Here is a 21,237-nt window from a genome sequence, read left to right on the forward strand (position 1 = left end):
AGCAATCTGTTTCAACAAGCCCTCCAGCTACTTCTGCTACATTCTGAAGTTAAAGACCCACCTATGTACTGTGTCTGGTGATGTCCAGTCAAGGTCTACACTCAAGGGCTACGGCACCATCTCCCAGAGTGGGCCAGGCTGCTGATGGCTCACCATAATGGTCCTCAGTGGGAATTTCCCAGCCATGTGCAGCTGCACTAGAGACTGTGTCTCTCCCAGGGGTCACCTGAAGCACACATGGGCTCGCTTCATCTTGGGAAAACTAAGGTCTATTCAGGCTCTAGAGTTGCCCTGAGGATCACCAGGCTTCCCTTCCAGCACAGCTCAGCCCCCACTTCCTCACAGGCATGGCTCCTGAGAGCAGCCATCGATGGGCCTTAGCCTCAGAGTCTGCTTCCAGGAAATCCAATCCAGACAAGGCCGCTGCTGCTTGGGGACCCTACATCCCCCTGGGCTTAAGGCCAGCTCATAGGGGCAGGTCTTTCTGTCCACTGCAGGTGGCCCTGCCAGCACCTTTGCAAATCTCCAACTCTGCCCGCCAAGCCTTCTACTCTGCTCTAGAGAATTCTCTCAAGATGGTTCTTGTGCTTTTCCCACATACGTTGCTCACCATTCGATAGTGCTGCTCACCCTCAGGCAGGGCTGCAGGCAGGGGCACCTTATCCATACCCTGAAGGCAGGTGCTGTGACTATCTGGAATCACTGTCTGAAAGACTGAGCACTGCCACAGAAGGCTGGTTGGTGGGTTCACCCCTTCCAGGCCTTTGCCCCCACTTCAGCAGGGACTTAGGTTACCAGATCCTGGTGTATTAAATTCACACTAATCAAGCCCATCACAGATTGAAGCCCAGAACCACCCTCTGTGTTACAGATTTGTGGTGGGGCCTGGTCTGGTCACCAGTTCCTTTACCAACATTACGGAACATGGTGGCTGTGTAGTCATTAGAAGGTAGGCTCAGCGACTTCTCGACGCTCAGGACAAATAGGTGGGTCCCAAGGAGAATTACACCTATGAGATTGCGTCCACCACAAACGGATCTGGTGGGGACAGCTTTGACCCCCCCCCCCCTCACACCACCAGGTACAAGGTGCCTCCTGCTGCCTGTTGTCCCTTTGGGTTTCCTTTCTCCAGTTTGCAGGCAACCCCCAGTCCCTCTGCTCCACCCCTTGGTCTTTCTCTGGCTCCCACAACAAGACTCCCAGACCTCACGGGTGGCATGCAGATTGTCACACACTTCAAGAGGCTCTTGGTTTTCTCCCAGGGATGAACTGCACCCATCTGTCTGTGGAAGTTTCATTCCCAGATGGCAAGCTGCACTCAGGACCCTGAGTGAGGCTCTCAGAACCCACTGCCATGCTCTGGAGTAAGGCAGATAGACAGAGGGCCTATTCATGTCTCAGGGCAGAGCAGGGATGGAAGGAGAGGGAGGTCACTCCATGCTCTGCACCACATTAAAAAGCCCTCCACAATATGGAAGATCTGTGCATGGTTGAAACCTCCAGTCTGTATTCACAACTCTTGGGGAGTAATATTCTTGGACGGTATTAATAACCTTTTAGGTCTCAAAGACAGAGCAGCTTTCTTGGTGGCTGATCTGATGTGTAAGAGCTGAGGGCTTTAGGCCAATACCAGAAGCACTCTGTACCCATGATGAGGAAGGTTTTGGTCATCATAACACGTCCAAAATTATAGGGAGCCTGTGTGCCAGGCATTCATCTGGGGGGACACCTGGGGCTTGTTCTTGAAGAGCTCACTGTGTCCTGCCTCTCATTTAGGCAACCACATTAGGGAATAAGAGTCTCCTGTGGATACCAGTCAACTTCCTCAGGGACAGGGCCCTGCATCTAGTTCTTCAGAAAAAGCAAGGCTATCACTACCCATCCTGTCCTATATGCTTCTTTGCTCCCAGGTTTGAGTGGAAGCCACTGGAGCTTATCTAGGACAGCAGGTCAGAAGAAGAGCATGTCTTCTGTCTAGTGCTGGTGAAAACTTGAATTTTGGCCAAAGACACCTAAATGTAGCTCATTAATCTACATTCCCCTCAGGACACTAGGTACAAAATAGGTACATCTTAATGTCCTTTTGTTTAGTTGGTTGTGGTAATGATGCAATCAGAGCAGTGGGCAGATAAAGGGAGATGTTCAAGGATTTCCAATCTGCCACCAAGTAAAGACAAACATTTTGATTGGGTGTAAAGAGGTAGCTGAACATGTTCCAGTATATTTACCCCTTTAGGAGACCTTTTGGAGCTCAGCAACTTGCTTTTTTCAAAAGGCTTTTTTTTTGGCTTGGAATACCTTTTGTTCTGCAATAATGTAGGTTCTAAGTGTCCCTTTGACCTTCGTCGGATCTGTGGAACGTTCTATTTCACCATATTGTTTGCCAAATTCATATTCTCCACCTCAAAAGATTCATTCGAGTAACTGAGCTCATTGCCAAATAAAAGAGTAGAAGGCAGTCAATTTTTCAGAACTATTTAAATGGGGAATTTTTTAAACTGCACGTATCTCTTAAGAGCTGTAATTTAACAAGAGCAAATCTTCTAAACAAGATAAGCATCTTGCTTCCTGGCAATGATTCATCTGGTTATATTTGGGGATGATATGCAGCTGTTATGATATAAGCTACCATAACTGTAGGGCAGTTGTGGCTGTTCAAATATTGAGTTACTTCTGAACACATGATGACTAGCTACTTCCCCATGCTCACAAGACCACCCGCAGCTCTGGCCCCCTCCACCCTCCAGAGCCCTCCCCCCCCCCACCCAATACACACCTTCTCATGGGCCTCCAGGGTCTTCTCCGTGCTATGGCTGGTCCTTTCCTGATTGGCCTGTGCCATCAAATATTTTGAATATCACCCTGCTTATAAATGTCCTGGAGACACTGACATGAAAGAACCAGCTAGACTTTGTTTTCCATACTCTCTTATCAGCAGTGTTACTGATGCACATAACTAGACTGATTGGCTGGTAACAATTTAGAAAACCTATGGAAACCACATGTTTATATGCTAGCAGAGGTGGGAGGGAGGTGCTGAAGGCACAGGACCCCAAAAACATAAATGGCAGCTCACACGTTGAGGGGCAGCTGGACTTTGGGAGCTGTGCCTTGCTGTTCAGCCGCTGGGGCGGGTCCGGCCGAGGAGGAGGAGTCCTGGAAACACACAAGAGACATGAGTGAGTTGACAGGAGGCTCCTGCCTCAAGAAAGAGAAAAGCATGATCAGGCTGGAGTCCAAAGTCACCTGTTCTCCCCTCACTGGCCTGACCCTCTGACCCTGGAAAATTCTCAGGTTCCACTTGCCTGGGTTGTTTGTCAATAACTTTTTTTTCAGCTCATTGAAGGGAGCTTAGCAGCCACTGACACTCTTCCAGAAGCAGCTTCCAAGTGCCTTCCGGGAGCGGCTTGGAAAGTCACTCTTCCAGCCTGCATCTGGGTTGGGCAGCATCGCACTGTGTTTAACATGGAAGAAGGCAGTGGAGGGAGGCCTGTTTTTATTCTTAGAACTTGAATTACTTGTTCTTGTGTTTGTCCAAGAAAACCCAGACAAAATGTTTCATGTGACAAAGCATGAGCTTGTTTAAAAGCTGCTTTCCCAGGAGAAGATTAACCCCTAAGGAAAACTGATCCTTTGGCAGTGACAGGGGACAGGCATCAGGAGAACAAGCATCTCCCACATCAGACTCCAGGACCTCAAGGCTCCAAGGGTTTATTATGTGGGGATATGGCTGGAGGGGTGGTCCACTTTGAGATGCTTCCTGTTTAGCCTGTGGTGCATGTTAAACCCACTGAGGGAAGGAGTTAAGGGCCAAAAGAGGGATCCGGGCCACAAAATGATCTTGCTGAGGTGATTTCTGCACAGAGAATCCTACAGACCTAGCCATAGGGGCAATACTGTCCCAAGCCCCTCATCACTCACCTTGCCCCTCCTGCCCCAGCCCTCCCCAGGGAAGCATGCTTCTTCCTGGTCAGAGGTATCAGATGCCACAGGGAGTTAAACAGCGTACCCCCAAAAGAAATGCCCAAGCTGTAGCCCCTGATATCTGTGAAGGTGACCTTGTTTGGAATAAAGGTCTTTGCAAATATAGTATAAGGTAGGGGTCCTGAGATGAAATGACCTTTTATTACAGTGGGCCCTAATTCCAGTGACGAGTGTCCTTATAAGAGACAGAAGAGGAGAAGAGAGACACCCAGAGGGGAAGCAAGGCCATGTGAAGGCAGAAGCTGATAGCAGAGTGATGTAAGGAATCCAGGCAGCTGCCAGAAGCTGGGAGAGATTCTTCTTCAGTCTCCAGAAGCAACCAATCCTTGCAACACCTTAATTTTGACCTTCTGACCTCAGAACTGACAGAGAATAACTTCATGTTGCTTTGAGCCACATGTACCACTTTGTGGTACAGTTACAGCAGTCCCAGGAAACTGACACAGATGGGGATGCCTAGGGGTATCTGGAGGAGGGTGGCATCTATGCCCCTCAAAGTCAAGAGAGCCAGGGCTCTCCTCCCTTCCTTGAGGGTCCCCTCTAGGCTTCCCACCAAGGGACAGGACAGGGATCCTAGAGGAAACTGGATGCAGATGAACAGGGAGCCAGGCAGGCTTGAGAAGAACCCTCAGGAGCTGCTAGCGCCTTGGCAGAGGCAGGCGGGGAAACAGGACACAGGGGGGCTGCCCATGGCTCTGGCTGGCAATGATGGACATGTCACCACGTGTGGTCCTCGGATGGGTGAAGGTCACTAGAAGCAGAAATTACAAAAATGGAATGAGAGATGCACCTGGAACACATTCCAGGAAGGCAGAACAACCCTACCAGTCAAGTGACCACCACGTCCCTTGCATGCTTGCATGGAGGGGTGAGGGGAGCATTTCTCCTCAACCCCCTGACCAGTTCTGACCTTGCTCAGCTCTGTGTGCTCCCGGCGACCTGTCGCTACCCCTCTAGGCAGTCAGCTTCCCTCCTCTAGCAGGGACCAGGAAAGGTGCCAGAGACCACATCACATCTGCAACCTCTAACAAGGCAGAAAGGCTACTTCTTGTTTGGACAACGGGGTGCCTGGCAGAATGAAAACATGTAGGCAGGAGCACACCTTTCCTTGTGTCTCCCAGGTAACTCCAGGTCTCAAAGGACTTCCTATTCCTGCAAGAGGGAACTTGGATTTTCAAAGACAGCCCCTCCACAGATTGTGTCCCTGTGGCTGACCCATAGACCGGCGTTTCCAGAGTGATGTATGGGAGCCAGGCTGAACAGAGGGAGACTTCTGCCTGCTCATCACACCTGCCCTCCCTTGGAAGGGAGACAGAGACCATCAAGGCTCAGGATTGTTTCCCTTTGGGATAGTTGTCAGTGGCGTTCACTGCAGCTGGCCAGACCATCCTCCACAGAGCTTCAGGCAGGAGCCAGAGAGTGCCCTCCATGGGTGTGGCCACCCGGCTCCAGGCACCCCCAGAGTATGGAGGACCCACAGCTCTCCTTGTATGGTCACGGGAGAAAGGTTAGGGCCCTTTACTCACTCACTGTAGCAGGTGTGGGGCAGGAGTGGCACCACATCGGAGGTAGTTGGCAGATGTTGGTATACATGTCCAGCGGGCAGCTCATCAACTGAGCAAGGTCACAACTGGTGAGTCAATGGGGAATGCCCCCCTTGCCCCTCATGCAGGCAGGGCAGTGTGTGACAGGCAGTCAAGTTGTAGAGTTGTTTTGCCCGGGTGGGTCATGTTCTAGGTGCTCACTGACCTCTGCTGATCACCCAACTTGTCAGGACTGGCTCAGGGCACAAACATGCCCTCTGACCCCAGTGTGGGGTTCACTGTGGGGGATAAGCATTGCACATGTCACGATAGATGTGGGGGTCCCAGAAAATGCAGCAACATACTGCAGGGATGTCACCTGGGGGCCAGAGAGGGCTTTATAAGCAGCAGGCAGGCCTGTTTGGTGAGGTGGGCAGGTGAGGAAGGAGCACAGAGGACTGCCCAGCAAAGGCTGAGAGAAGCAAGCTTGGCATGCTTGAAACACTGGACAGAAAGGAAAGGCTGGGGTGACAAGGGGGAAGCACCCAAATGCTGTAGAGCCAGGCCATTCATGGCCCCCTGGGCCACTATGTGAATTCTGGTCTTTGCCTTGAGGGCAGAGATGCCCTGGAAGGTGATGGGAGGAGGGTGGTAAGAGCAGACCTGCACTTTACAGGGGGACCACAATGTCTCAGCCATGCAGAATGCTGCCGAAAGGCCAAGTCAGTTGAAGGGCAGGAGGATCCCTTCAACATGGGAATGTAGCATGCACATTGTGTTTATAGGGCTGGTGGCTGGTGCTGCTGGGTGACCCAGGTGGTTCATGCTCCCTGCCCCCACTTCCCAGGACACACACAAATGATATGGGTGTGTGCAGGATTCACATTCCCTGCAGCCCTCTGCCCTAGGCCCAAGCAGGTTGACCCTTGATCACTCCCTGCTATCCTGTTGTGTCATAAAGCAAATCCTGTTTGGCTGTGGCCCTTGTGACATGGCCGTGCAGTGTGGATGTCCTGAGTGGGGCTTCCCAGCTTACAAATTGGGGAAAGCAACTGGATGGGATAAGGAGCTTGTGGGCCAGAGCACTTCCTACACAGCCCCCCGTCCTAATTTGGGCTTATGGACAAAGCTCAGTTCTGCAGAGGGAGGTGGGGGGGGGGGTGAGGGAGGAAGCCTGGTGACCCAGCAGTTTCCTGTTAGTAATGAATACAAAAACATCTGAACGAGGCAGAATGAAGGCACAGACAAGGATCTCACAGCCATGTTTTTTATAATATGTAAAACCTGAACTATGGGGGCGCCTGGGTGGCGCAGTCGGTTAAGCGTCCGACTTCGGCCAGGTCACGATCTCGCGGTCCGTGAGTTCGAGCCCCGCGTCGGGCTCTGGGCTGATGGCTCGGAGCCTGGAGCCTGTTTCCGATTCTGTGTCTCCCTCTCTCTCTGCCCCTCGCCCGTTCATGCTCTGTATCTCTCTGTCCCCAAAATAAATAAACTTTGAAAAAAAAATTAAAAAAAAAAACCTGAACTATGAAGCAGCTCAAATGTCCCCCCGTAGAGGCTTTGGTGGCAGATGATGGCATGGGCCCCACAGAGCCATATGATGGGAGGATGTGTAGGGTCCATCAAAAGATGCATGTATTGGGGCACCTGGGTGGTTCAATTGGTTAAGCGTTGACTCTTGGTTTCAGCTCAGATTATGATATTGCGGTTTATGATCTGAGCCTGACAATGGGGTCTGTGCTGACAGCATGGAGCCTGCTTGGGATTCTCTCTCTCTCTCTCTCTCTCTCTCTCTCTCTCTCTCACCATCCTCTGCTTGCTGTGCTCTCTCTGTCTCAAAATAAAGATTAATTTTTTAATGTTTATTATTTTTCAGACAGAGAGATACAGAGAGCAAGTGGGGTAGGGGCAGAGAGAGAGAGAGAAACACAGAATCTGAAGCAGGCTCCAGGCTCTGAGCTGTAAGCACAGGGTCCGACGCAGAGCTCGAACCCACAAACCTGATCATGACCTGAGTCGAAGTTGGTTGCTTAACTGACTGAGCCACCCAGGTGCCCTGAAATAAATAAACATTAAAAACAAGATGCATGTATTTCCTTGAAAAAAGGTCTGGAAATTTATATATCAAATGATAATACTGGTAATTAGGGTATTTGGAATTTGGGGTAATTTTTTTAAAATCTGTAAGTTCAAGTTTTTCATTTTAATATCAATAAGTGGCCATGATTTTCTGATACATTTTCTGATACATATAAAAAGAATAACAGGGCTGGCTTAAGATCACACTCTGGTTGATGGTGATTCCATGCTTTCCTGGATTCCACACATGCCATCTTTGTAGCGATGCCAGGAGCCTTCAGATCCGCAGGGTGACCCTTCAAATTGCCCACCAGGTGACTATTGGCAGCAGCATGTAGGCAGAGGGCATCTGCTGGGCAGCAGGAGCCACAAGAACACAAGGTAACTGACTTAGAGCCCAAACCCATGACCCTGCTTTAATCAACATGCCTCCTGTCCAAATAAACTCTCCTGAAACAGCTAAACCAGTCTAAACCAGCCCCTCACATGCAAAGCACTGCTGACCCAAAGTGGGGACAGCTCTGAGTCTTGCTGTGCCTGTAAAGCAACCTGCCTGGGGTCTCTACTGCCCAGTGTCCTTAAGGCACTCAAGCCAAAATCCAGCAGAAGGCAATAATGTCTGTGGCCAGGAGAGATGGAGAAGATTGACTTCCACCTGCTGGGCAGTGGGAAAGGCTGGCTGGGACTGTGGGCTGGGCCGGAGCTTGTGGCCTTGGGACTCCAGACCCCATCTTTGCTGGCATCTGCCAGCTCCTCTGGACCACACACAGGACACTCCATATGGCAGAGTGTCAAGAGGCCCAGGGAGACTATGGGGCTGCCCAGGCATGTGAAGCTACCTGAGATGCAGGACTGCACCTAAATAAAGCTGGAGGGGAAAGGCCTTCTGACAGCTTTGCTGGAAACCTGGCCTCCAGGTGAAACTTGGTATGTCTGATGCTACAAAGAAAATACATGGGATTGCACAGCAAAACATTACGTGGAGCTGGAATGGAGGTGTAGAGAGAGGTAACCCTTGTGAAAGTGTTTTTTCCCAAAGGTCAAGATGGAGAATAGCCAACACTGATGCTCTGCAGAGTGTGTGTTCCCATCTTGCTCCTCTATGCAGTGCAGCGCAGGGCCCAAGGCAAAAGGCCTTTTGGGACATCTGCTGAGTAGTGGCTACCCAGGCAGGGATCTACCCTCAGGAACCTAAAAACCGAAAAGTGTGACTTTCTGATGAAGACGGGGTATTCACCCATCCTGCTCTGAATCAGGCCTTTGTTTTTGTTACTATCAGTAGGAGGTGATGAGAAATGTTGCTGGTGGCAGCAGGTGGACAGGGTGACCCCATTAACACCCCAGCTGTGCACAACTGAGGACCACATGGCCAGCTGAGGAGAGCATAACCGATGAGATCGTGGTGCCTCTTGAGGAGCCCTGAGGGGTAGCCAGGGAGCTGCTAACCCCTGGGCAGGTATCACAGCATGAAAGGGGCTCTCCTTTAAGTGATTTTGATTAAAAATTCATGAGTACAATGCATCCCACCAGGTTCCATATCATTAGCATCCTGCCAAGGCCTGGGAGGCACCGTGCTGATGAAGGCACTGCTACACCCTTACTGCATCACTCCCAGAACACACGGAACAAGCAGAGTTTAGTTTGAGGTAGATCTAACGCAACACTAGGGTGTCTTGTGACCCTTGCCCTCTAGCTCTGACCATGCTGGATGGGGCTTTCTGGGCCTTAGGACTGGGGCCTGTTTCCTCCTGCCGAGAGCCATGTTGCTGATAACTGCTTTGATTTTTCATGGCTTAATTTTAAAGGATTCTGGGCCTTAAGGGATTAGTGAAGCCTTGGCAGGAGTGAGAGAAATCAGGCAGGGATAAAAATAAGGAAGGAGAAGCAGCGACAGCCACTTTCAGATAAAAATAACTGGGAATGAGGCCCTCAAACAGATATTCTCCCTGTCTCCGAGGTCAGCAGGTGGACATCTCTGCCCTGACTTCATAGCCCAGCCCAGCCCTGTGTACCATGGAGCTGCACCACTGGTCTGTCACAAAGAAGGTCTTTGACTCTGATAAAGCAGGTTCATATCATACTCTTTTTGGATGACTCTATATGAGACAAAAGCTGGGGTTCATCCCAGGCAGGCGAGCACACATCGATCTGGGGGAGCCAGCCAACAAGAGGATCCTTGGAGCCACTGACCCTACAGAATGTATGACTCCAGAAATCCCTTTGGACCTAATGTTCAAAAATACAGTCCACAAGCTTTTAACAGGAGGCAAGTATATGTGGGGTCAGCTGGCTGGGTCAGAGGTCAGAGGTGATGCCCCCATCAAATAAAACTGACCACAGTATTAGCAAACAGGGGGATAGCATGCCAAGGAGCCTAGTAATGCTGCTCCCTGGTGCCACTCATACCCACTGCCCTCCAAGGACATGCATGGGTCAGGAGGCTGCAGCACAGGCAGGCTATGTAATCCTGCGATCAAGGCAAACTGCCTTTGATCTTCCAGGCCTCCTTTTCCCACCTATAAAAGACAGAGCCACCAAGACAGCACGGGTAAGTGGTTCATACACCCCTGGAGTGGGCTATCACTTCTTGTGGTGGCCTGTATATCTCTTCATAGTATTCTGGCCTCTGCTGGTGGGAAGCCCAGCGTCAGTTTCTGGCTGCAGTGTGGAGGCCATGGACCCCTGATTCCAAATTGTCAGGTTGTTACCAGACACCAGAGGCCCAGAGGTGCATTTTAATGGGGCCCCTGAGTGGTACTGGAAAACAGGCCATTTTATTTTCCTGCTGGGATTAGTAAGAGGGAAAAAGGGGGTCTGTGGTTGGCAGGCTGTATGGGGGCTCCAAGGCGCTTTCCTGGATACACTGGCACAGACTAATACCCTGAGAAAAACATCTCCTTGTTTTAATTTTTAATATGAGTCCAGAAAACACTGTCATCACCCCAAGGAGCAGTGAAATGAGCATGTTTTATTCATCACACACTACCACTCTGTAACACAGAGTGTAAATCATACTCTTAGGAACGTGCTTCCTAAAGAAAACTTTAGAATGAAACATTTTGGCCTGATTCTTCTGCTTGTCTCAAAAAAGAACCATAAACAGCTTGCAGGCCCAGAGGGTCCAGGGATGCCTCCCCACACCCTGGCCCAGGGGATTTGGGCTGGGGGGCCCAGCAGGGCTGGGAAGGGCAGGGGCCTGGGCTGGATGTGCTCGTGCTGATAGCTAGAGGTCAAGGGCCAAGGAGCTTGAACAAGATGGTCTGCCCCAGGAGAGAGAACGGGCCATGCTTTGTGCCCACATAACCTTCACTGCTCTCTTGTCGGCACTCAGGAAAGCTGGCTGACTTCCCAGAATGGAGTCCTCAAGGAGGCCTCCATTCAACTCGAATACTGCCCCCTACCCATTCTCCTCCCTGCAGGAACTTGGATTTGCTCACCAGCATCTGACCCTAGCATCTGAGCTACTGACTCCAGGTCTTCATGAACAGGCCCCTCACTTAGTCTCCATGGTCTTCTCAGGGGTTGACAGACTCACCTGCCGCTCAAATCTGGCTATCCCCTTCTTTTGTAAATAAAGTGTTAATGGCATCCAACCACACCACCCATTTGCTGCTTTCACCCACAAGGGCCTAAGTAAGGAGCTGTGACAGAGATCACATTGCCCACAAAGTCTAAAATATTTATTATCTATCTGGCCCTTTACTGAAAAGAGTTTGCCAACCCCTGCTGTAGGTGTCTATAGTGAAAGGATGAACTTCCAGCATCTGCTCTCATCTTACTGGATCAAAAAGCTGTGCCAAAACCTCTTAACAAGGCATCCCCAGAACACTCTTAACCAGAATGGCCAAAAAAGAGGGGTAGGATATTGGAGAACAGTATCTGCAAAGTGGCTATAGGTTAGGAGATAAAAATCAGCTTGCTTGATGGTCTCAACTGCAGGAAGGTGCCAGGAGCTCCTGTGGACCACCCCGCCCCCCACTTCTTTGTGTGAGCCTGTAAGACCCAAGGCATCTTCATCCGGCTTTGCACAAAACGTATATTAGTCATATCCCAACAACCTATCTGTTCTGCCTTCAAACAGAAGGTGCCTCCAATATAGTGAGAAGCTGCAAGAGGGACAAGCTTTGAGAAACTCTTCTCCTCAACTCTAATTCCGTGTGTCTGTCCATCCATCCATGCTTCTGAAAGCCCCCTTCACAGAGGCTCCACACCAGGCACTAAGGGTGCAAAAGGGGCAAACAGACCTGTCTTAGTGAAACTCACAGGCTGTGGTAACATTTTGAGAGCTGGTGGCTCTCCTGGCCCAGTTGTACAAGCTTAAGGGACAAGCAGGAGGGCTGATCAGGGAAGGCTGCAAGAGTTTCCCACTCCTCACTGCATCCAGATGATGCCTGGGGAGTGGGGGCAGGGAAAGGGCAGCAGGGTATGCTCTGGCAAGTGGCTGTGGCTGGCTAGGTCAGGGGGTAGGTAGCTAGGAGATCAGGGGCAGGTGGCAAAGTTCTAAACCTCCTCATGGCCCTCCTACCAAGAAACAATGTACCTTTGTGCCTGAGCCTTGATGGAAAGTGGAAGACCCAGGAGGATGCCAACCTCAATGATCCTTGGTGCCCATTCTTGCCTCCTTTCCTCGTTTCCTTCCAGAAGCAAAGCCACCCTTCTTCTTCTGATCTGCCATGGCCCTTCCTTTGTGCTCATCTATGGAGCTTCCTACTTTCTACCTTCCATGGCATGGATCTATGTTCTTGTCTCCTGATGGCTGTGTGGGTCCTAGAGGCTGGGGTCTATGAGGAAACCCTTTTTATATCTGCCACAGGCTGCTGTTTTTGTTGCTCTTATTTGTTTGCTTATTTTTGAGAGAGAGAGAGAGAGAGAGAGAGAGAGAGAGAGAGAGAGAGAGAATCTTAAGCAGGCTACATTCTCAGTACAGAGCCCAACACAGGGCTCCATCCCACAGCCCTGGCTGAGATCATGACCTCAGCCAAAATCAAGAGGTGGTCACTCAGGTGCCCCCACAGGCTGCTGCTTTAACAAAAGCTCACCAAACTTGAGAGGCTGGATGGAGGGAACCAGTAGCTCACCTGCATTTCTGGGCCAGCACATGCCCACCCAGAGCCCCTGGGTGCTTACCAGGTGCCAAGGTGACACCAGGGACCTTCCCTGATGTGTCCCTCCCTCATCCACCAGCAGATGGTCCAAGGCACAGAAAGAAACTGTGGATATGGAAGCTTCTGTCTTGTCATAGCAGCAAAAGAAACATGGTTGGCACTTGATACCACAGATGAAGAGCCTGGAAGCTGATGAAAACAGCCAGGCCACAGTTCTCTGTCCCTACCTTGAAGGCACAGCTGGTAAGTCAGGGACACACAGCAATTCCCAGATTTGCAAAAGAAAGCACTCCTTGCACAAGGTCCTCAGGATGGGATTTTTTATTTCATCCCATGTTCACTTGGTACTGTTTTTTTTCTTGGCTCCTTCTAAAAGCATGGAGTTAAATCTATAACTTTCTGAAAATGCTAACAATAAGCATGAGCGCTCTGCCCTGCAGGTGAGTGACAGAGCTTGGGGGCTGCAAGGCCATTAGCACAGAGCCACCATCACTTCCATCAGTGCTGCCCCCTGAGCTTCTTCCCCGTCAGAGCTGTGTCCCGTGGTAGAGATAAGATCCAGCCTGTAAGAGCAGCTTTGCGGAGAGCCCCTGGTTCGTGCCCCTCTGATGGCAGGTGGTGGCGGGGGGGGGGAGGGATCTTAAAGATGCCCTGGAAGCTTCCAAGTGGAGTTCTCCTAATTACTTCTCAGATGCAGGAAGACACTCGAGGGGTGTTCCCTTTTGATGTTTTCCCTGAATGTCAAATACATCCCCTTCCATTGATTTTGAAGGGCATTTTCCTAATCTCAAGGGTTTCTGTTTGCTTATGGGAAGTTGATTTGTAAGCCATCCAGCTCTGACACCACACATGGGGTCTGATGAAGGAATCTATTCTTGGCTCAATGGGGTTAGCCTGAGTGTGACGCTGGCCCCTTCACAGAGATAGCCCAGAACTGGAGAGCCCTTCCCAAACGTGGAGTGCTCCATCCCACAGAACCAGTGTGCACCACACGGACAGTCCAACAACCACCAGCATCAAAACGTGGCCTGCGGGCTTTATAAGTGTCAGCCCCTCCCGTTGTCCAGTTCTGCCTCTTCAAGCCTCCCAGCCCCTGTGGTAAGCCCACAGTGTTTACCCTGTGGTAAACACTCACAAACAGATACACTGCTGGGTGCAGTGGTGTCATGGGGCTGTTCACCTCTCCTCCCCACAGGTACCCACTGGACTCCGCCTCCCCACCCTCTACAAGTAGAGCAGGGCCCCTGCGAATTTCCCTCCCTTGCCACAGTGATGAGACACTCTAGACCAGAGGTCAGCAAATGTGTTCTGTACTGGGCCAGAAAAAGTCATATAATCTCTGTTACAGCAACACAGCTCCTCTGTGTGGCTTGAAACCAGCTACAGATGATGTGTGAATGAGCAGGGGGCACCATGTTCTACAGAAAACTTTATTTACCAGTTTTGGCTTGTGGGTGTCTGCTGGTGTCCTGGGAAGAGAAGAGAGCGCCGTGGGTCAGCTAGACACGCAGAGTGGGTGGGAAGTAAGCCTCCGAGGGTTTGGGGCTGCTTGTTACCGTAGCATGACCTGGTTCACACTGGCTGATACCAGGCCACTCCAGAGCTATGTGAGCCCTTGGAGGTCCCTCAGGCAGTCTGGTGGTGACTTTACTCACTTACTTGGATTCCTGTTTGGTTTATGAGGGAATAGTTCTAAAATGTGACTAATCACCTCCTAATGTGATCCAATGATCTCTATGAGCAAATAATTGGATTTTAAAAATTGGAGTCGGCCTGAATAGCTTCCTTTCTGTCCTCTCCTCTGATAACCCTCCCTCTCCTAGCAGAAAGGAGACACATGAGTGCTGCTTCATTATTCACGAGGAACTGAGCTGACCCTCTGACCTCTCCAAATGGCAGGGAGAAATAATTCATAAAGGGTGCAAATGTGAGCAGGGCAGGCCATCTGAGGCTCAGCCGACCATGTACCCCTGGGAGTCCCTCAGCTGGTCACCTTGCAGCTGTACGTCTCTGCAGCTGACATGGATCGTGAGCCTTCAGGGAGCTGGTAGCAGTGGTGGGGAAGAGGCACACGGCATTTCTGGCATTACATTAAGTGTGAAAGATCGCTCAGTATACAGTGCAGCTGGCACAGGCCCTATGCCCACCCAAGGAAAAACCATATGGGTATGAACTCTGCTACAGGCCAGGTACCACGATACAGAAGTGAATGACAACCAGTCCCCACCCTAAAAGACTTGAAGCTAAGGGGAGCAGCCATATACACAAATGAAGGCCACACCTTCCATGATAAATGTATGCAAAAGTCCTGCAAGCACAGAGAAAATGATTGGGGGAAGGTGTCCTGGAGCCACGGGAAACTATGGAGGGGAAGTGACTGTTTCAGATGGCTGCAAAGGGTGAGCAGGAATTTCCCATCCAGGGCTGTGTCTGGGTGTTGTGTTGGGGGCAGGATGAGAGGGGAAGAGGGTGAGCAGGAAGCAGACAGGACGGGCATAGGTATCAGTCTTGGTGGGGGGTGAGCCTGAGCTTGCCAGTGTGGGGTGCACAGGCTGCAAGTCTGGGCAGCCAGCATGGGAGTGGACAGTTAACTGAGCAGGGGAGGCTGGAAAGACAATCTGGGGCTAAGTCTGAATGGCTCTGCAGGCCAAGCTAAGAACTTGGAGTTTATCCTAAGGCAATGCAGAGTCTCCAGAAGCATTTGTGGAAAGATCAGCCCAATTACATATGGATTCCAGAGGGAATCCCAGAAGCAGGGAGTTAGGAATCAGTTGATGCCAAGTTGGTGAGGGCTCAGAGAAGCCTGAACCAAGGCAGAGTGGGTGCCATGGAGAGAAGGACCCCAGTGGTGGGGCTGGGACTGCTGGGCTTGCCTGACATCCACGTGCTTCTCCACATGTCCCAGCCTCTTGAAGTTAATCTGGGGCTGAGTGTCCAGTTCTAGTGAATGAACTGAGAAGGGAGGTGATGAGTATTATCTCCAGGCTGAGGCAGTTAAGTGCACAAGGGCTTCCTCTCTAGGCCCCTCTTCCTGCTGGAGGCCATGTGCTGTAGAAGACACAGCTACAAGAGGAAGCAGGCTGGACACCATGAGCATGCCATTCAGGAGGGCCGCCTGACCCACTGCACAAATGCATGATAAATGCTCCCTGGGTTAAACCACACCAGCATCAGGAATTGTTTGTAACAGTGGATGATCTACTTCATCCTGACTAATGGCATGAGAGAAATACTTCAGAATTGGAGCTGACACCTCCTTGGATGGCAGAAGTGACAGGGAGAGCAGAGTTTGGAGGACACAGGGTCTTAGCTTCAGGAATTTGGAGAAGAGAACAAAGAGAAGGAAATAGGTGTGAGGACAGAAGAGAATAGTTATTCTCTCCTGACATGGATTGATATGGAGTACCTCTCCAGGGGAAGCTGGCAGGTAGCAGGAGGAAAGAATCTATAGTTGAATAAGGTCTGGGGAGGCAGAGTTTAAACAGTTTGGGGGTTAGCTGTTGGCTGGATGAGAACCCCCGGGTATGTGTGTGGGACAGGAAGAAAAGGCCAGGGGAGCACTGATGTTCACATGGGAGTTGGAAGAAGAGGGTCCAAGGGTGAGCAAAGTGCTCAGAATTTCAAGAAGGGTCCCAGAAGCAAAGCGAAGAGAGGCTCAGGAGGGGAGTATTGCCCACAGTGTCCGAAGCTGCTGGATGCCAGCTGGGGATGTGGCGCAGGGACATAGGACCTGCTGGTGGCCTTGCAGGTCACAGGCTGGGTGTGGGCAGCAGGGGTGGAGGTAGAGGTCAGACTGCAGAGCTGAGTGCATCCACTGTGAGATGGAAGAAGTGTGTTCCCAGAGGAGGGAAGAATGAGAGGCATTTAGAGGAGACAGCCATGCTCCTTCCCTTAATGGTTTCAACGTGCTGATTCTATAGGTCAGTTGGGGAATCTGAAGCCTAACATCCTTGTTATTTAGGCCATTCTTTTGTTTTGGGTCTGAAGGAAGCATTTATATCAGGTGGCCATCCATCCCTATGCAAGATCCTATGATAATTTTTTGCTAGACATAAGCCTGTATTTCCTGAACTGGAGCTAACCACAGTGGTCTTAGACAATTGAAGGCAGGAAGAAATAAGTGCATTACTTGTAATGATAATAACGACAAATAAGAGTCAACAAGGCCTCCAACAGTCACTGAGAGAAGACCAGCAGGAAGGAGAAGGGCCGACTCTCTTCCACCTTACCCGCTGCGGCCATAGCCTGGCTCTGCACCTCCAGGAGGGGGAGGGCCGGGTACAGGCAGTCACCTGGACACTATCCTTCCAGTCCCTGCCTGCTGTGCCTCGTCCCTGTGCCCCAGCTCTCCAGAACTAACCTCTGGGGCCGAGTCTAGAGCCTCAGGATTCCCACATGGTTCACAGAAACCTCACGAGAAGGCTGCTGTCTGACAGCACACTTCACGGTGAGAAAGGTGCACAAATTCCAGAACCTCCCACGTTCCCACCCTCCTATCAAGTTCCCCATCCTGGGGGAGGATGTGGAATTGGTGCCTTTCAACTTGGGCCAGAGTCAAAACATTCTTCCTGTTCTGCTTGAGGACTCCTTCCTCTGACCTGACCTGACCCTACATAACCACTAGGTTTCTCTTTTTCTTCTCATCATGGCCTTTTCTGCCTTTACAGGGTCAGCATCAAAACAACCTCAGCCACAAGTCTCTTTTTGTAAAGGGCCAGAGAGTCCACACTTCAGGCTCTGGGCTATTTGTTCCTCTCCTTTTCCTGTCCATCCTCTTCATTTCCTTTTTGAAAACAACCCTTAAAAACATGCAGATTATTCTTAGCGCCAGAGCCATACAGAAGCAGCCCTACCAGGCACAGTTTGCCAGCCTCGGGCCCAGTACAGCATCCTGGCTACACAGCTGACTCACCTGCAGAGCTTTAAAGATCTCCAGGGGCAACATGACATCTTTTTTGGCCTTCCCTCCACCAGCATAGGAGTATGCATCCCCTGCCTGTTGCTGTGACAGCACACTGGGCCCTCGTCTTGGCTTTGAGAAGGGAAGAAAGTTCCTCAAACTCCAGGGAAACACTGCCTCTCTGGGTGGGGCATCTGAATGAGGCCCTTGAGCAGACCTGAGCCCACCTGGCCTGGGGGCCTAGTGTGGCTCCCAGGCCCCAGTGACTGTTACATAGCATCCCTGCACAGTGACTGTTACACAGTATCCCTGTACATAGACCTGGCTGATACAACGTGCCAACCCTCCCTCTCTGACTCAGGGGTGGGTCCTGGATTGGAAGGTTTTAAAAGCCTCCTCAGGTGGCATGGCACACACCAAATAGGAATCCAGGCAACCAGGATCCATAGCTCTGTCCCACAGCAAAGCCTCACAGCCTCCTTTATGTCTTTTCCACTGTCCCCCTCAGGAGCAGGGACCTGGCCTTCCCTGCTGATTGGCCTCTGGTACTGCACACAGGTCCTACACAGAGACGACCATACCACATTTTCTGTAGAAAGCCTCCAGACACCACCCTCTGCAGCTCAGTGAAGGGAAATATTGTGGGGAGACCAGCTATCCTTCTGTGCCTGGATGGTCCTGGTTTTAGCACTTAAGTCCTGTGTCCTGGGAACCCTGCAGCACCATGTGCAATGGGACACTGGTCACCCTGTATAGACTTAGGGCCCAGGTCTAGGCATGGCCTGTGACACATCCTGGAGTGTGAGAAAAGGGCTGTTGCTGGTGTCTGAGGTGCTGGTTCTTCTCGCTGCACGCAGTGGGCCAGGAAGCTCTCAAGTCCCCAGACCCAGGCCACACCCCAGACCAGCCACCTCAATGCTGTGGGGCCAGGGCTGTGCTGGGGGCACGTTCAGACCTCTGCGTGACAGTGACTGGAACATATTTCACCAGATTCTGGGAGGGATGCTTGGTTTCTCTGGTGGGTTCACGACACAAGGGACCACACCCCACCTGGTCTGGTTGTCACTGGGGACAGACCACTGAGCGGCTGACAGTCAGGGGGGACATAGGCTCATGGGGATGCTAATCAAGCCCAGACTTCCTAGAAAGGAGGTGTGGCCGCAGGCAGCCTTGGCGTCACCCACCCTTTCATCTACCTGTGGCCTCCCAGCACCTCCAGGGTCCAGCAAAGTACACAGCACAGGGAGAATTTCAGAGCAGAGCAATGGCCAGAATACATGAGGCTGGGAGCCCTGGGAGCCCTATCTGATGTCTTGGGGCTGGTGATCCATTCCACGATTCTCTGAGCAGCAGGGAGAACCACCACAGCCAATAACATGCCCACTGAGAAAAGGCAATCTGGTGCTCTCATTTTACCCTCTCAACACCTGCACCATTGCTCAATTTAATACACGAGAAAACTGAGGCTCTGGGAGAAGAGATGGGACAGCTTTTCTAGGGTCAAGAGGACAGTGTTGAACCTGGCTCTCTCTAGTGGCAGCTCTCGAGGCTCAGAGAGGTTCAGCAACTCTCCTAGGTGCACAGCTAGTGAGCAGGGCCCCTGGTCCTCCCCCTGAAATGCCGCCCTAGACTGCATGACACCAGGTCCCAGGCTGAAAGAGAAAGGGGAGGAGAGAGGTGGACAGCCTTTATAGAGCACCAGCCGCTCTCAGCAGGGACTGCCTGGCATTTTCCCTCTTCATCTCCTTGGGCCTGAGGTCAGCCCCATACATTTACAGAAGGGAAAGCTGAGGGGTTACGTGATGTCCATGTCCTAGACTCACGTCCATGCCAGTCCCGATGGAGCTGGGGTGCAGGGAGGGCTGTCAGAGGAGCACAGCACTGAGATATTACTTATGCCCTCTGGGCCTCAGTTTCCTCACATGTGACTGAAAATAATTCAATCTCACTGGCTCTCCTGATGGTGGGATGTGCCATGAAGCCCAGACGAGGGAGGTGAGATCAGTACAGAGGAGGAGGTAAGGATGGAACAGGGCTGCCAGGGGGTGTGGAAGCGAGCCCCAGACCACACACACCCCAGACATCACTCCACGGACAGCCATGCACCTTGTACTCTGCTGGGACCCCATAGCTTCAGGCTTAATGGTGCTCACCACATTCCGTCTCAAAAGCAGGGAAACAGCTACCATATTTTAGAGCCATTTCTATAGAAACCACAGCCCCCACACTTCCTTTCCACTTTAAAAAGGAACACAAAAGGGAGAGAAAAGAGTCAGTGATGTTGGCAAGCCCCAACTCAGCTACTGAGGTGCTCCTTGTCCACGTGTCTTACCTCTTCAGAGCATATCACCCACACTGGTGTGTGTGTGTGTGTTTGTGTGTGTGTGTGTGTGTGTGTGTGTGTGTGCGCACGCATGTGTGTGTGTGTGTGTGTGTGTGTGTGTGTTTGCATTTGGTTCATTTTCCTCCACAGGTTTAGAATCAAGTCAATTATACAAAGAGCAGAGCAGTCATCTCACATTGGGTGGCCCCTTCTCATCTGAGTTACTTCTACACAAGGTAGCATGTCACCTTGGGAGCCTGTCTTGCAGACGCACTCAGCTGGAGCTGCTGACCCAAGGCCACACATGCCAGCCTGCCTGGAAGCAGGGACATAGGTCCAGCCGCCCCTTGTCCATCCAGTTGGCTGCTCTTCCAGGACACACAGGCTTGATGCTACAAACTTTCTATACAACACTGTGTCGTGTTCAACCAGGGTTTAATAATTGCTGTTTGACAACAGCTACTCCTGTTCTCCAGAAGAAAATTCTCTGGGACCCATGACCTAAAGTCATAAAACCTCTGCTCTTGCAGCCCAAGAAGCCCTGGGTGTGCAGGTGACGGGTGCATACATGTGGGCAGAACTGGCCTGGGTTCTTGATGCCCAGCCTTTGTTCTACTCACAGGGGCTAAGAGTTCATCTTGTCAGTAAAGACAGTCTATGCCACAACCTGGATGGCATATTGAGTCTGGAGGGGCCTGAGGGGTCTGGGGCCTGACTGGACGCCTGCTGGGGCCAGCATTGCTCTAGGTCCCTGGGCACCAAGGAGTCCAGGTGCTCCTGCTCTGCCATCCTGGAGCCCATCCCCTTATGCCAGCCTGGCATGTGGAGGCCTCTGTTTGTGGATGGAGACATACCCACAATGATGCTGGATTTCTCCAGGTGCATGATCACAAAGCTCAAGTCTGCTCCCCAAGCAAAGAACTCTGGGACTGGGTCCGCCTCCTAGAGTGTGCCTGGCATGGTGGGGAGGAGGTGCCATGTGGCGCTGTGGCCATCTGCAGGATCTGCGCCTAGCACACTACAGCAGCCTGAGTGGTCCTCAGGTGGACCAGGGATGGCTGTCCTGGTGTGACCCATGAGGCCAGCAAAGCCATACCGAGCCTAGAAGGCAGCAGGGTAGGTGGCAGAGTGGGGGTTGGTCTCTGGGTGCAGCTGACCGAGGACAGCAGGCTGGTGCCTGCAAGTCACAGTATGTGGTGGCTCACCCTTAACCCATAGCTGCTCAGTGCTACCCCTTATGTGGGATGGGAGTTAAGTTAATTTGGGATGGGAGATAGGTGGAAACTGCTTTTCTTGACCTCTCACCCTTTCCAATGATCTTTA

The 21,237-nt window shown here is 51.4% G+C and overlaps 1 protein-coding gene across 5 annotated transcripts in view; it reads right to left on the reverse strand.

Moving 5' to 3' along the window:
* The window catches only part of SH3RF3 (SH3 domain containing ring finger 3), a 374,857-nt gene that overhangs the window by 87,206 nt on the left and 266,414 nt on the right, over positions 1-21,237 (reverse strand). For all 5 annotated transcript variants that reach the window (XM_047853860.1, XM_047853859.1, XM_047853863.1 and 2 more), the window contains one exon: positions 3,077-3,156. In XM_047853860.1, coding sequence (XP_047709816.1) covers positions 3,077-3,156 — 80 coding nt within the window. The remainder of the gene's footprint in view (positions 1-3,076; positions 3,157-21,237) is intronic.

Source organism: Prionailurus viverrinus, chromosome A3 (genome assembly GCF_022837055.1).
Source record: "Prionailurus viverrinus isolate Anna chromosome A3, UM_Priviv_1.0, whole genome shotgun sequence".
Taxonomy (NCBI): Eukaryota; Metazoa; Chordata; class Mammalia; order Carnivora; family Felidae; genus Prionailurus; species Prionailurus viverrinus.